The sequence below is a fragment of the Plectropomus leopardus genome, chromosome 2 (genome assembly GCF_026936395.1).
Source record: "Plectropomus leopardus strain MGB_pleo_1.0 chromosome 2, ASM2693639v1, whole genome shotgun sequence".
NCBI lineage: Eukaryota > Metazoa > Chordata > Actinopteri > Perciformes > Serranidae > Plectropomus > Plectropomus leopardus.
In genome coordinates this window covers 35,406,260-35,420,784 of record NC_142177.1, presented here as the reverse complement: position 1 = coordinate 35,420,784, position 14,525 = coordinate 35,406,260, and the positions used below count along the sequence as shown (strand labels likewise).

At 38.5% G+C, this 14,525-nt stretch overlaps 1 protein-coding gene across 1 annotated transcript in view; it reads left to right on the top strand.

Annotated features, from left to right (window-relative positions):
• The window catches only part of fer1l4 (fer-1 like family member 4), a 42,513-nt gene that overhangs the window by 23,822 nt on the left and 4,166 nt on the right, over window positions 1–14,525 (top strand). The window contains exons 27-46 of the mRNA XM_088069517.1: window positions 352–544; window positions 687–811; window positions 1,515–1,649; window positions 1,743–1,916; window positions 2,871–2,981; window positions 3,095–3,256; window positions 3,430–3,604; window positions 4,453–4,565; window positions 4,680–4,796; window positions 5,882–5,927; window positions 7,162–7,262; window positions 8,232–8,366; window positions 8,461–8,580; window positions 9,161–9,288; window positions 9,386–9,556; window positions 11,108–11,262; window positions 11,967–12,148; window positions 12,318–12,403; window positions 13,307–13,405; window positions 13,999–14,116. Of these exons, the coding sequence (XP_087925643.1) occupies window positions 352–544; window positions 687–811; window positions 1,515–1,649; window positions 1,743–1,916; window positions 2,871–2,981; window positions 3,095–3,256; window positions 3,430–3,604; window positions 4,453–4,565; window positions 4,680–4,796; window positions 5,882–5,927; window positions 7,162–7,262; window positions 8,232–8,366; window positions 8,461–8,580; window positions 9,161–9,288; window positions 9,386–9,556; window positions 11,108–11,262; window positions 11,967–12,148; window positions 12,318–12,403; window positions 13,307–13,405; window positions 13,999–14,116 (2,646 nt within the window). The remainder of the gene's footprint in view (window positions 1–351; window positions 545–686; window positions 812–1,514; window positions 1,650–1,742; window positions 1,917–2,870; window positions 2,982–3,094; window positions 3,257–3,429; window positions 3,605–4,452; window positions 4,566–4,679; window positions 4,797–5,881; window positions 5,928–7,161; window positions 7,263–8,231; window positions 8,367–8,460; window positions 8,581–9,160; window positions 9,289–9,385; window positions 9,557–11,107; window positions 11,263–11,966; window positions 12,149–12,317; window positions 12,404–13,306; window positions 13,406–13,998; window positions 14,117–14,525) is intronic.

Here is a 14,525-nt window from a genome sequence, read left to right as displayed (position 1 = left end):
TATGCTGCTCAGTGTTCTGTTCGTAAAATCATCGATGACACTCACTAATCTGTCTCTGTAATCATCGCTGATGCTCATTGTTATGTCCCTAAAATCATCGATGGTGATCACTGTTTTTTCTCTAAAATCAGTTATGATATTCTGTTTCTAAAATCATCAATGACGCTCGACTTTATGTCTCTAAAGTCAACAATGATGCTCACTCTGCTGTTTCTAAAATTACTGATATCACTCACCGCTGTTTCTCTAAAATCATCGATGACTCTCACATTTCTGTCTCTAAAATCACTGATAACAGTCAACATTTCTCTGAAATCTTCTGTCTGTCTGTCTGTCCATCTGTCTGTCCAGTCTCCAGGGAGTTCAGCCAGTGAGATCTTTGCGAAGCTGGAGGTGTACCTTTGGCTCGGTCTGGCCAAGTACAGTAAAGAAGCCACCGGCTGCTTGCCGGATGAGTTTATGCCGGTCTACGAGGAGGAGGAGGAGGAGAGGAGGCTGGTCCCCGCGGGGAGGAGGAAGCTTCCTGTCAGTCTGTCCTGTCAGGGTGAGACAGCAGGAAGCAGTGACGTCTGCACAAGATAACTGCTCAGGACTTCATGTCTGATGTTAGAATGAATGGAGAAAAGTTTGTCCTTCAAAATAAAAGCCCAGGTATCAGTTTCACCTTTCTTGTTCTCTGTCTGCAGACAGCAGGTACTTCCAGCTACGATGTCACCTGTACCAGGGGCGTGGCCTGATGGCTGCTGATGATAACGGCCTATCAGATCCTTTCCTTAAGGTCGTCTTCTCGACACAGTGCCAGGTTACCCGGGTAGGTATAAAACTGTCTCCCTGATTAAAAGGTTTTAATTTCTTTTTTTAAATGCCTGAGCACACTGGGTATGTTTCTGAATATGATCATGTAAACAGCATATTTGATTTAGGATTTTTATATTGCGTTGTATTCCAACGTAGTATTTTCCAACTATGACCTGTGAGATATGCTGCTTTTATTTTGATTTTAACCCTTTGAAAACTGAAAAAATTGGATTGATTTTTTTTAGAAAAACACAAGAAGCAGGCAATGAGCAGCATAACAAGAAATGGCCCCAAAAACAGCAAGAAATTAGTTACAAAAAAAAAAAAATTACTGGAAAATCTGCACAAAAAAATAAGTAAACAAAACAAAAACCAAGCAAAAGAAAAAAGAAAGAACAAAAAAAACTACCTAAAAAAAGTAAGTAAGAGAATTATAAATTGAGTTTTCTGGACGCTATGAATAAATACTGCTGAATTGTACATTTCCCATGATGCAGTGGGAAAGCCTGCCATTAGACCCCTCCTGTCTGGACTCTGTCAAACTCCACGTGACCAGTGTGTACACAGGCTTTCTGATTTATTGTCTCACAGCCTGCGGAGATTATTACACAGCTGCTTTCACATGTATACTGAACGACATGTATATAATAGGTGGAATGTCCCTTTAACACACACATTTAGATACGTATTCTGTGTGTGTGTGTGTGTGTGTTCAGGTGTTGTATGAGACTCTGTCTCCGGCCTGGTGCGAGTGTTTGTTGTTTGACAGAGTTCTTCTGGAGGGAACGAGGGAGGAGCTCCAACAAGACCCGCCCCTCATCACCATCACCGTCTACGACCACAACTCCATGGTAACGCTGACATTTTTCATGCCGCCGTCTGCCGCCGTCTCTGCACATTCAGGAAGTGATGTCATAATTGCTTGTGTGTATATGTGTGTGCAGGGTGTTATTAGGTCTCTGGGTCGGGCGTTTGCCGAGCCGGAGATCAAATCTGTGGAGCAGTACTACCAGAAGCCCCGCCTCCGTTTCTATGACATCAGCATGGGCAGAGTGCCTGCTGGCGAGCTGCTTGCCGCCTTCGAGCTCATCGAGCTGGACTACTCTGGGTTTGGAGAGGTGACACCTGTCCATCCATCAGTGTCTCTCAATGTCTCTATTTACTCACCGTTCTGTCTCTAAAATCATCGACTACGCTCAGTGCGAAATCCTCAACGACACTCATTAATTTGTCTCTATAGTTACTGATGACACTTACAGTTGTTTCTCCAAAATCATCTATGACGGTCACTGTTCTGTCTCTAAAATGATTAATGATGCTCATGGTTATTAATCTAAAATCATAAATGACGGTCACTGTTCTTTCTCTAAAATCATCAGTGACTAATCATTTTGTCTTTAGACTCATCAGTGATGATTAACATTCAGTCTGTAAAGTCACTGATAACGCTCAGCGCTTTTTCTCAAAAAATACTGATGACGCTCAGCGTTCGGTCTCTAAAATCATCACTGACGCTCAGGGCCGGCTCTACCCAATTTGGTGCCCTAGGCACCCCAACCCTAACCCGCACCTCCGCACCCAATAACGACACATCCCGTGCTCACACATAATTTAGGAACGTGTCACTGTTTATTTATTTGTAATGTTAATATATATATTTTTTTCTAGACAGAAAACACTAAGTGAGGGCGCCAGTGGGCATAAAAAATTATTATTTTATTATTATTTTCCCTTGAGGCCCAGGGGGACTGGCGGCGTGGTGGCGCCCCTACAGCAGATGGCGCCCTAGGCGACCGCCTATATCGCCTATGCCAAGAGCCGGCCCTGGTGACGCTCGCATGAGCCGCAGCTCACCCAGAGCGGAGATCTGTCCTGGGTGAATTTCATATCTCACATAATAAGGACACTTACTATTTCAGACACACAGCAAAATTTGACCAATTTTAACGGTTAAAAGGTCTCTCCGTCACCCAAACTCTGGGGTGCAGGGTGTCGTCAACGTGTCTGAGAGGCATCTCTCTCTCGCTCTCGAATTCGCGGTACTGAACTGGAAAATCTTATCGCCCCTGCAGCCCTGCATCCCCAGCAGTGTGGACCCTCAAGAGCTGACCTACCTGGAGGAGCAGAGCTGTTACATCATCCCAGAGGGAGTCCGCCCTGTTCTGAGGACCTTCAGGATCGAGGTCTCACACACACAGAAACACACACACACACACACACACACACACACACACACACACACACATCATCTGTGGGATAACTCATCCTACCTGTGTGTGTGTTTGTGTGTGTTCAGGTGCTGTTCTGGGGTCTGCGGGATCTGAAGCGGGTGCAGCTGTTTGAGGTGGAGCGTCCCAAAGTGATGGTGGAGTGTGCAGGACAACAGCTGGAGTCTGAAGAGATGGAGAGCTACAGCACTCACTCCAACTTCAAAGAGCTGGTCCTCTACATGGACGTGGTCAGTCAGTGTCATACGTGTCACATTACAAGAGAAAAACGACCTCAAAGTCTGTTGCTCACCATTTCACACCATTTCAAAGAAAACGGTGTGAAACCGATGCAAAATTAATTTCACGTCATTTTGAGATTGAACGTGCCCGAGGCTAACCTTCTCTTTCCTGGTCCAATCAGGAGCTGCCGGAGCAGGCCTACCTTCACCCTCCTCTGACGGTGTTTGTGGTAGAGCATCGGGCGTTTGGTCGGCTCGCTCTGGTCGGGACCCACGTGGTCCAGAGCCTCATGGACTATGGGCCACACAAGCTCGGGGAGGAGGAAGATGATGAAGATGACGAGCCAAAACCAAAAGGTTCGAGTTTTCAGAGAAATGATGGAGGATTTATTTTGAATACATTATAACTTTCAGGCAGCAGAAGATAAGATAATCCTTTAGTCTCATAATGGGGAAATGTGCATTGTTACAGCAGCCAGGTGTGTACAAGATAAGCAGCAAAAGAACAATATTAACAGTAAAAATAGTGAAAACAAGGCACCAAATAGTAACAAAACAAGGTACCAAGGGTTAAATGATGGATTGATTATATTTCCGTTAATCCTTTAAAACCTGAGCAAATTGGCTTGATGTCTTTCAAAAACATGGGAAAAATGCAATTAGCAGCTTGAAATGAAATGAATAAAGAATATTTAAATTTAAAAAAAAAAGAAAATTAACATGAAATTAGTATAAAAAAAAAAAAAAAGAAAAAGAAATAATAATTCTGTAAACTATTTTTCAACATATTACGGAAATTATGAATAAACTTCTCTGGAAATTTTCCGTAGCTTTAAAAAAGCAAAAAAACTTTCTAAATCTGTTTATTTCTTGCAATTTGTGGAACATTTCTTGCTCATAACCCCTTTTCCCATGTTTTTGAAAGAAATTGCACCAATTAGCTCAGACGCTTTTCACAAGTAAAAGGTGGCAGCGCAACAAAAGTGATGTTACTACAGATTAACATGCTATTTCCTGCAATTAATTCATTTAAAATTAATTCAAAATCCAACAGTGAATTGATTCAAATTTGTGCATTTATCCAATGATTTCTACAAAGATTGAACTCCAGCTTCACTCTGCCATCAGCTGCACCGCTGACAGCTCATTGCTGACGTCTCTGTTATGGTCTTTATGGACGCAGTTTTTCTTTCGTGTTTCTCCAGTGAAGCAGAACACAAAGAAGACCGACACTCTGATGTCAATGAAGCGGATGGGACTCAGCGGCCTGTCAGTCGCACAGTCGAAGATTCCCATCAACCCCATCAAGCTGGTTAATGTACGTTTATTAATCTCCTCTTCTGTGTGTTTAAAACATAAAACTGTTCAGACAAGTTTAAACCGGATCAGTTATTTAAAAAATGAGTTTCTGTTTTCACTGAAACTCCGTCAGGCTCCTCTGAAGAAGCTGATAAAAGGTGGTGAGGACCTCGAGGAGGAGCCGCCTGAGAAGGAGGAGCTGGATTGGTGGTCCAAATATTACGCTTCACTGGAGGAGATGGAGAAACAGGTGAGACACTGATTTATCATGTGTTGGAAAAGTGGCTTGATTTCTTTCAAAAATGGGAAGAAGGCGATGAGCAAGTTAAGAAAAAGCGACCTAAAACTTAGCAAGAAGTTGGTGAAAAGTAAATAATATAGACAAAAAAATACTAAAGGGAAAGTAAAACAAACAAACAAAAAATAAATAAATAAGAAAATTACCTGGAAAAAAATCAAAATTATTTTAAAAAATCTGTAAAATAATTTAAAGTATGTAATTATGATAATTAGAAATATAGTTTTGGGACATTTTTTATTATAAATTTTTATTATTAATTATCAAAATTTTGCAATTCCTTGAAATTTCTCACCAAGTTGCTCATTGCCTTTTCCCCCCACAATTTATGTAAATAAAATCAAACCACTTTGCTCGGGGGGGGGTTAAAGGTTTTAACACTTTTAAAAGGCGTGCAAACGCAGCACAAGAAAAGATGGTGTTGATCCAGATTTCAAAGGGTTAATAAAAGAAAAAAAGCAAATAATTCAAATAAGAGATCAAAGATGAACATATTCAGGGCGTACAGAAATTTTAATTTTTATGTGTAGTCTTTTGTTGTACCTCCACAATGTAGTGCTATTTTCTTCATTCTTCTTCGAGTCTTTCTTTACTTTCTCATTTTCAAAAAAGTGCCTAAAGTGGAAACTACATGTATGGAGTTGCGATACTCAAAAAAGAAGAAAGACTGGAGACGTTTTATCATTATTATGATTTACCTAACAAGAATGCAAGAATGTAATTGTGATTTAAAATATTATAACTACAACAAAACAGCTAAAAACAGCAAAAATTTCCCCCCTTCAGTCTTTTGTGAATACAGGAAACCAAACAAAGATCAAATGGAGCAAACTGTCATACTGCCTGATTTTTTAGTTAATTTCAATAAAGTTAAATGATGTTTTGACCTTTTTAGATGTTTTCCCTTCTCCGTGCAACTAAAAAATGGCCCAGTTTTTTTTATATGACAGGTGTTTTGACCTCCACAATAAAATTAATTTCTTTTATTATTAAATCAGTTTTTTACTCTCTGTTTCTGATGTGTTGGCCGTCTGCAGGCTGCAGAGGCGGAGATGGAGGAGATGGAAGAACATGCAGAGACAGGTACAGTTTTAACTCATATTTTGTTATTTCATAATGATAATGTGTATTTTGTCTATTTTGTCTATTCAATTAGAATTATTTAAGTTATTTTAGCACATACAGCTGGTACAGGTCAGACCTGAAGTGTCCTCAGGAGCAGTTTGTCTAATGTCCACTAGGCGCTGCTCTGATAAAACTATGACTGAGATGCAGTAATTGAAACTGCTCCCCCAAAATTATCTCAAAATGTAAGAAGTCAGTGCAGTTTTTACAGAAGTTCAGCTCACAGGAGATTATCGATACGATGTTCATGTCAGTCTGAGAGCAGATTTTCAGAATCAGTGTTCCAATAAAGATTTGGCCGCAGGGTCCAGATTTCTAAGTTAATTACCATGTATTCGATTTTATTTCACAAAATATACACAACATGTTCGCTTGGAACACAAAGAAATAAATAAATTGCAAGAATTAACAGAAATGGCACTTTGAAATAAAAGCTCTGTGCTGGATATTCACTGTACTTCAAGTATTTCGTTTTTTTGTCTTCGCAAACTTAACACGTTCAAGAGTCCATTCAGAATGGACCCGCGACCCACTTTTGGGCTGCAGCCCACCAGTTGGGAACCACTGGTATATGGTATGAATTGTATGTTGTGTGTCGAAGGTTGCGGAGATGAGATGACTGCAGCCGTGTTATAACTGACCATGTAATTCCAATTCTAGGGGTCAACCGATATTAGTTTTTTGGGGCTGATACCGATTATTAGTAGTTAATGAGACAGATAACCCAACCAATATGCATTTACAATAAAAATTAAAATCTCTGTCAAAATTTCGAATTTGATTTATAACAAATGCCGTCAGCAAATGTTTAATCAAAACGACTTTCAACGTCAAATACAGAAAGTTTTTTTAAAGAAGTTTAGCAAAAATGTAAAAGTTCCTCTCATGCTGACATTTTCTTTGCACTTTTTAATTTATTAATTTTATTGGCAAACATTAAAGTAAAACGTCAATACAGATAATCAGCAAAATGCAAAATGTCTGCCCTGATAATCGGATGATAAACTGCTTTAATAACAGCTTCAGCTTCTCCTGGAAAGCTTTCCACCAGATTTTGGCAGTAAAACATAACGAGAGACACACAAAAAAGTTGAATACTAACACATACATACCAGGAAATTAAATTAATTATTCAAAAAGTAAAAGATAAAACCATGGTAACAGAGATGTGATTGTTGGTGTCATTGCTCAGATGGAGGGAATCTGACCATGGCGAACATTGAAGACGAGGAGGAGGAAATCGTGGTGGTGGAGACTGCGCCTCCCAAACGCAAGAAGATTGCTACACTACAGGTGTGAGGTCACTGTGATTAACAGTTCGCTGTCCAGTCCGTCAGTCCGTACATGTACTCTGATCCCCGGTGTGATGTGAAAGGACTGTGTCTCTGGTAACTGCAGCTCTGTAGAGCTGTAGCTGTAGATGCTAACCTGCAGGAGAAATAAAGAACAAAAAAACATTTTGGTTATTATAAAGTGATTAGTTTCATCCAGACTGTACTAAGAACTGAGTGGATTTTATTGTTTAAGACAGACAGTGGTGGACAAAGTACACAGCTTTGGCACTTGAGTCAAAGTATAAGTACTCCTGGTCAAATATTGCTCCAATACATGCTGGAGTACATGCTTTAAAAAAAAAATTAATATTTAGAGCACAATCTCAGCGTATTGTTGTATGTTGTCACAATAATTTTACAGAATCTTATGAGGCTGTGATGAAGTTTGTGCATAAAGAAATCAAACCTTTAAACGATATGAATCAGTCTTTATCTTAAAAAGTCAACAACAGCATCTCCCAGACGCCTAATACAATACTTAAGAGATACTAATAAATAGCAATAATAAATTATAATATAATTATATTATATTATATGTATATATATATATATATATATATATATATATATATATATATATATTATATTATATTATAATAATTATAATAATAAATTAATAGTAATCATAATAATAATTACAATAATAATAATAATAACAACAACAACAACAACAACAACAATAATAATAATGATAAACAAACTAAATGCTGAACTGCAAGATCACAGTTTTTGAACTTTTACATTTTAGAAAAGAAAAAATCATCTGATGGTGTACAAGTGTACAATACTTGTTTCCAAAAACACAATACTTAAGTAAAGCACATATACTCAGAAACTGTACAGTACTTAAGTAAATGTACTTTGTTACGTCCACCACTGAGGACAGAACATCATATTTTTTTTTATAAATTTCTGTTTGTTTGTTCAGCTGTACGGAGGAGATCTGGAGTCAGAGTTCAGTCAGTTTCAGGACTGGCTGCACATCTTCCCGCTGTATAAAGGCAGAGCGAGCATCGAGGACGACGAGGAGGATGAAGAGGAGAGGCTGATGGGAAAATATAAGGTACGGCGGATGGAAAGCTGTCTGTCTGTGTGTCCGTCTGTTTGTCTGTAACTCTGCAGAAACGTGTTCAATATCTCATACTCTGCATCCCCAGGGCTCCTTTCTGGTTTATCCGTTAGATCCCGGAGATGAAGAAGACACCACGTGTCAGATCACCAACGGAATCCCCAAAAACTCACCCATCAAAGTCTTAGTCCGAGTCTACGTCGTAAAGGTACCCGTCTCTCTGTCCATTCACAGCCTGTCTTTGTCTCTTACTCACTTGTACAGTGTAACAGTTTACAAAATCTCCTTTACAATGACTTGAAACTGGCGATGAATTTAACCCTTTAACCCTTTGAAACCTGGAGCAACATCACTTTTTTTGTACTGCTTTCAGACGCCTTACACCAATATTTAAAGCTGTGACAAATGTGGTGCAATTTCTTAAAAAAAAAAAAAAAATGGTTAATGAGCAACTTGGTAAGAATTTTTCCACAAATTGTGAAAATTGAATAGATTTAGGAACTTATTTTTTATATATATTTTTTTTGAAGTTGGGAAAATTGTCTAAAGAAAAAAGCTTGAAAAAAAACTACTTTTATAATTATCATAATTACATATTTAAAATGTAGGTTGTTTGTTTGTTTTTCAAAGTTATTTTTTGGTTATTTTTTGACAGAAATCAAGCTAATCTGCTCCAGTTTCAAAGGGTTAAGACTCAAATCTGAAGTAAGCATTCCTGGGTCAGTCCTTCTGGAAGAACCCTTATTTCTAAGGGTGTGACTTCTACTGTCTCTGTTTGTGTCCTGCAGGCCACCAATCTGGCTCCCACAGACCCCAACGGTAAAGCAGACCCGTATCTGGTAGTCCAAGCTGGACAGCAGTCACTGGACACACAAGATCGCTACATCCCCAAACAGCTCAACCCAACATTCGGAGAGTCAGTACCCGTCTGTCTACTGTGCCTGTCCAACCCTCTATCGCTCTCTTGTCTGTCTGTCTTTTTGACAGTCTGTGTGTCTGATGTTTCCTTTCAGGATGTTTGAATTCACACTGTCTTTCCCCATGGAGACAGAGTTGGTTGTCACAGTGATGGACCACGACATTATAGGGTCTGATGACGTCATCGGAGAGACGCGAGTCGATCTGGAGAACCGCTTCTACAGCCGCCACAGAGCCACCTGCGGTCTCGCTCTCTACTACGACACGTTAGTACCACAACTACATCCCATCAGTGTCAGAGCACGTTTAACAACATGTTCCAACTAGTACTACAACATGTTAGTACCAAAACTACAACATTAGAGCAAAAACAATGACATGCTGGTGTTAAAAAATGTGACATATTGTGTGAAACTAGATGTGAAATTAGAACCAAGACAGTACAAACTGTAGGATATAATGAAACCAAAACTAAGATACATTTGTACTGGTACTATCACACAATAGTGTCAAAAATTACAGTATATTACCACCAAACTTGTAACTCTAGTACAAGAACTAAAACTTGGTCATGTTAGAAACAGTAGACCAGTTTCCACTGCAGGAGCTCGGGGTTAGTTTTACGGGGATTTGCCCGTTGGTGTGTGTCTCCACAGCAGTAACCTCCCCTGTAGGACAGTTTTCGAGGAGTTTTATGGGGGCGCACCATGTCCCTGCACCTCGGGGTAGGTACTTCAGTCCCTGTAAAAACGTTGGGTTTGGCTTCAGGTGGACTCGGTGCTGATTGGGTTTGACTGAAAGCAGAAGATAATGTCAACAAAAAAAGTGCCATTTTTAGTTTTAGTTTTTAAAATTTTCCGAGTTGGAAAGACGTTTTTCCAACTTTGTTGTGTTTATGTGCTTTGAAGCTACAAAGAAGATGCACTGTAATGGTAAGAGCGTTTAAACAAGAGGTTGATTGCTGTTTCCAGTTTATTCATGACAACAAAGAGCAATGGAGACGGATAAGGCCAGCCATGATTTCAAAGATATGAATTTTAAACCTCTAAAATATAGCTTAAAAACAGCTTTACCTGACTTGTAATCAGGGTTTTTGCTTAAATAAAACGTTTCTAACTAATCTAGGTCACTTTATATGGACAGCAGTTGACATGAATACCATAATACCGTAACCCAAGTCAATAACTTTTATTATGAAATTATCTCTGTGTTGCTGAGTTGTTTCTCCGACATATGTCAACTCCAGAGTCTAGTGGTTTACAGGGGACCCACACTGCAATGGAGACACAACTAGCGTCACAAGAACGATGACGTGTTAGAACATTAATGTAAAAAAAAGTGCAATATTATAACAAGGACAGCAACACCATGGTGCCAGTGGGAGGACATATTAGTCGCAAAACTAGAGGAAATTAGTACTTGTACGATGACACAGTAGTACCAAAACTGTGGCATGTTAGTACAAGAACTAAAACAGTATGAACCAGAACTCAAACACATCAGAAGCAGTACTACAACATGTTTGAACCAGTTTTAAGACACTTGAGCACTGAAACCAAGAAACATTAGTACCAGTACTATGACATGCTCGTACCAGAACTGCAGCATATTACATTATACACACACATACACACACATACACAACATTATAAAACATTTAAGAACCAATAAAATGACCATGTGGTACCATAACCTGAACACTGGTACCACTACAACACATTAGAACTACAGTATGTGTTAAGTACTTCATTAGTGGAGTATCTGTCTCTTTAAATGTGCACCTGGCGATCTGAGTGTTCTTGTGCTTCTGTCCGCAGTGACGGTTATAATACGTGGCGTGATGCAAAGAAGCCGTCGACCATCTTGGCTGAGCTCTGCAGGAAGAACGGCATCTCGTCTCCAGAGTACAGAACGTCTGAGGTCAAAGTCCTCAACAAAATCTTTAAGATCCCACCTGACGCAGTACCTGAAGGTAGAACGGACGGACATGTAGACCTAACCAGACGCAGTTCATCGTTAAATTACAGATTTCTTATTCTGAGGTGTCCTTATATACCGTAAGACTTTAAATATAAGTGTAGTCCAGTTAGACAACCAGTCCGTTTCACTAGCCTAGTGTGGCTACACATGCTCACAAATAAAGGCCTGTCTCAATTAGAGGCAAGTTTATTTTTAAAGATTTTTTTTGATGTATGAAAGTGGGTTGTTGACTACCTGCTGGAGATTATGTTAGTTAACTGCATACAAATATAAATGTTTAAATGTTTTTCAGTATGGACATGCTACACATATGTTTAGCTTGGTCAGATTCTCTACAATTGAGTCTTTAAGTCCATTTTCATGAAACCATGAGCACCAAAACAGAAGAAATACTGGCAGAGTAAACAAGAGAGACAAAAAATAGGGTTAATGAAGTAATTTTTATTTCCATCTTTGCTGAGGAACACTTTTAAAGAAAAAGAAAATAAAAGCCTGTCCCATATCTGTCACAAATACAAGCCTGGCCAGTTCAGTGGTTTAAGCAAATAATAGCCTATTAATTTAAGATTTATGATGTAATAATAATGTACAAAATGCAAGAAAACAGTCCATAATTGTCCTTCTGTGGACACATATCACATACTTGTTCTACTAATCACCACAACAGTCATAAAACAGTATTGTTGTTGTGGTCAGATCTCCTGAAGAAGAACCAGCGGACTCCAGAGGAGGAGGCGGAGATGGAGCAGCACCAAGCCCTGAGTGTTCTGCGGCGCTGGGGGGAGATGAACGAGTTCCTCCCCGGAGCCTTGAACCTGGTCCCAGAGCACGTTGAGATCCGGTCCCTGCTGAACCAGGACAAACCTGGACTGCCACAGGTAACCAAAACACACACACACACACACACACAGTAAGTACAATACAAACAGTCACATAAACGGTAACAACATACTGCAACCGGTATATGTGTGTATGTGTGTGTGTGTGTGTGTGTGTGTGTGTGTGTGTGTGTCTCTGTGTGTGTGTGTGTGTGTATGTTTGTTCCAGGGTTACCTTCATATGTGGATAGACATGTTTCCAAATGATGTCCCGACTCCGCCCCCCATTGACATCAAGCCCCGCCTACCTGAACAGTAGGTCATCACACTATTGAACACAGTAGAGTTAAATAGAATCTATTGTTTATGTTAGAGTGGAGTGGAATCTACTGAGTTCAATAGAGTTGAATAAAATATATCAAGTACATTACAGTCAAACAGAGTCTGTTGAGTGGAAGTGAATCTATAGAGTACAGTGGAGTTGAATAGAATCGATATAGTAGAGAAGAGTCCAACAGAAATCTATTTAGCACAATAGAGCTGAATAGAATCTATCGAGCACAGTGGATACAAATAGAGTCAATATAGGCTATTAGAACAGAGTAAAATAGAGTCTATATAGGTATTAGAATACAGTCAAATAGAGTCTATAAAGGCTTGTAGAATAGTCAATTACAGTCTATTGTGTACCGTAGATTTAAATAGACCCAACTGAGTACATTAGAGTCAAATAAAATATTTTGGGTAAAGTGGAGTTGAGCACAATCTGTTGAGTACGGAAGAGGCAAATAAAATCTATATGGGAAAGTAGAGTTGAAAAGATCTATTTTGTACAATAGAGTCAAATTCAATCTGTTGAGTACAGTAGAGTTGACTAAAATCTGTTTAGTACAGTAAAGGCAAGTAGAAAATATCATGTTCAGTGGGTTGAATTAAATCTACCGAGTAGTAGAGTCAAATAAAATCTATTGGGTACTGCTGAGTTGAATACAATCTATCGAGTGCAGTAGAGTCAACTACAATCTTTATATAGGGAAGTAGAGTCTAATAGAATCTATCTACTGCAGAAGAGTTGAATAGAATAGTATTTGAATCGAATTTCAAAAGAATTTATTGCATAAAGTGGAGATGAAAATTATCTATTGAGTATGGTAAAATTGAAAAAAAATAGAAAAAGAGTTCCAATTGTAATTTTTATTGTTGTTTCCATGACAACAGATACGAGCTACGCGTGATCATCTGGAACACGGACGACGTGTTTCTGGACGATGTCAACCCGTTCACCGGTCAGCCGTCCTCCGACATCTACGTTAAAGGGCAAGATACACACACACACACACACACACACACACACCTGAAACCAGTGATGGAAGAAGTATTCAGATCCTTTACTAAAGTAAAAGTACTAATACCATCCTCTGTTCTAAGTAAAAGTCCTGCTTTGAAATGATACTTAAATAAAAGTAAGTATAATCAGGAAAATGTACTTGAAGTAAAAGTACTCAGTGTAGAAAAATCTTTAAATACACACACAAACTAAAAATTAGTTTTGAAAAAGAAAGTTCAGTTTAGTTTTAGTTAAGTTAGTTTAGTTTTAATTATGAAGTAAATAAATTAGAAACCACTTTAAAACTTAAAATTACTTCAAACAGAAGAAGAAAACATTTTTCAAAATTATAAAGAAGTAGTAAAAAACAAACCTCAAAATAAAAAAAACATAGAAAAGACTTAAATGTTTATCAAATAGTCAGCAATTAATTCTCTGTTAATCAACTTATTGATTAATCAACCAATCTTTGCAGCTTTACTTGGTTCTTATTATTATTATTATTATTATTATTATTATTATTATTATTATTATTATTATTATTATTATTATTATTATTTATTATTATTTTATCTTTGTGCAGATGGGTAAAGGGACTGGAAGGAGAAAAACAGGAAACTGACGTCCACTTTAACTCTCTGACCGGAGAAGGAAACTTCAACTGGAGATTTGTGTTCCGCCTCGACTACCTGCCTACTGAGGTAAACACACACACACACACACACACACACACACACACACACACACACACACACACACACACACACGCACACACCTAGTCAGGGTCAACATTTCCTCTGATTCCTCGATGTCCTTTGCTCTGGTGTACAGCTAAACTGTCCTTCTCGATTAATCTGTCTATTATTTTTATAATTAAGCAATTCAATATCTATTAAATGTCCAAAAAAATTGTTAAAATGGTCCATTGCACTTGTCCCAGAGTCCAAGACGACTCATTCAAATGTCTTGTTTTGGCCGATTAACACTCCAAAACCCAAAGATATTAAGTTTACAGTGACTTAAAACAGAGAAAAGCAGCATACCCTCCAATCATATAAGCTCAAACCAAATACTGGATGGAGTTTTTTTTATTGATCCATAAATAAAACT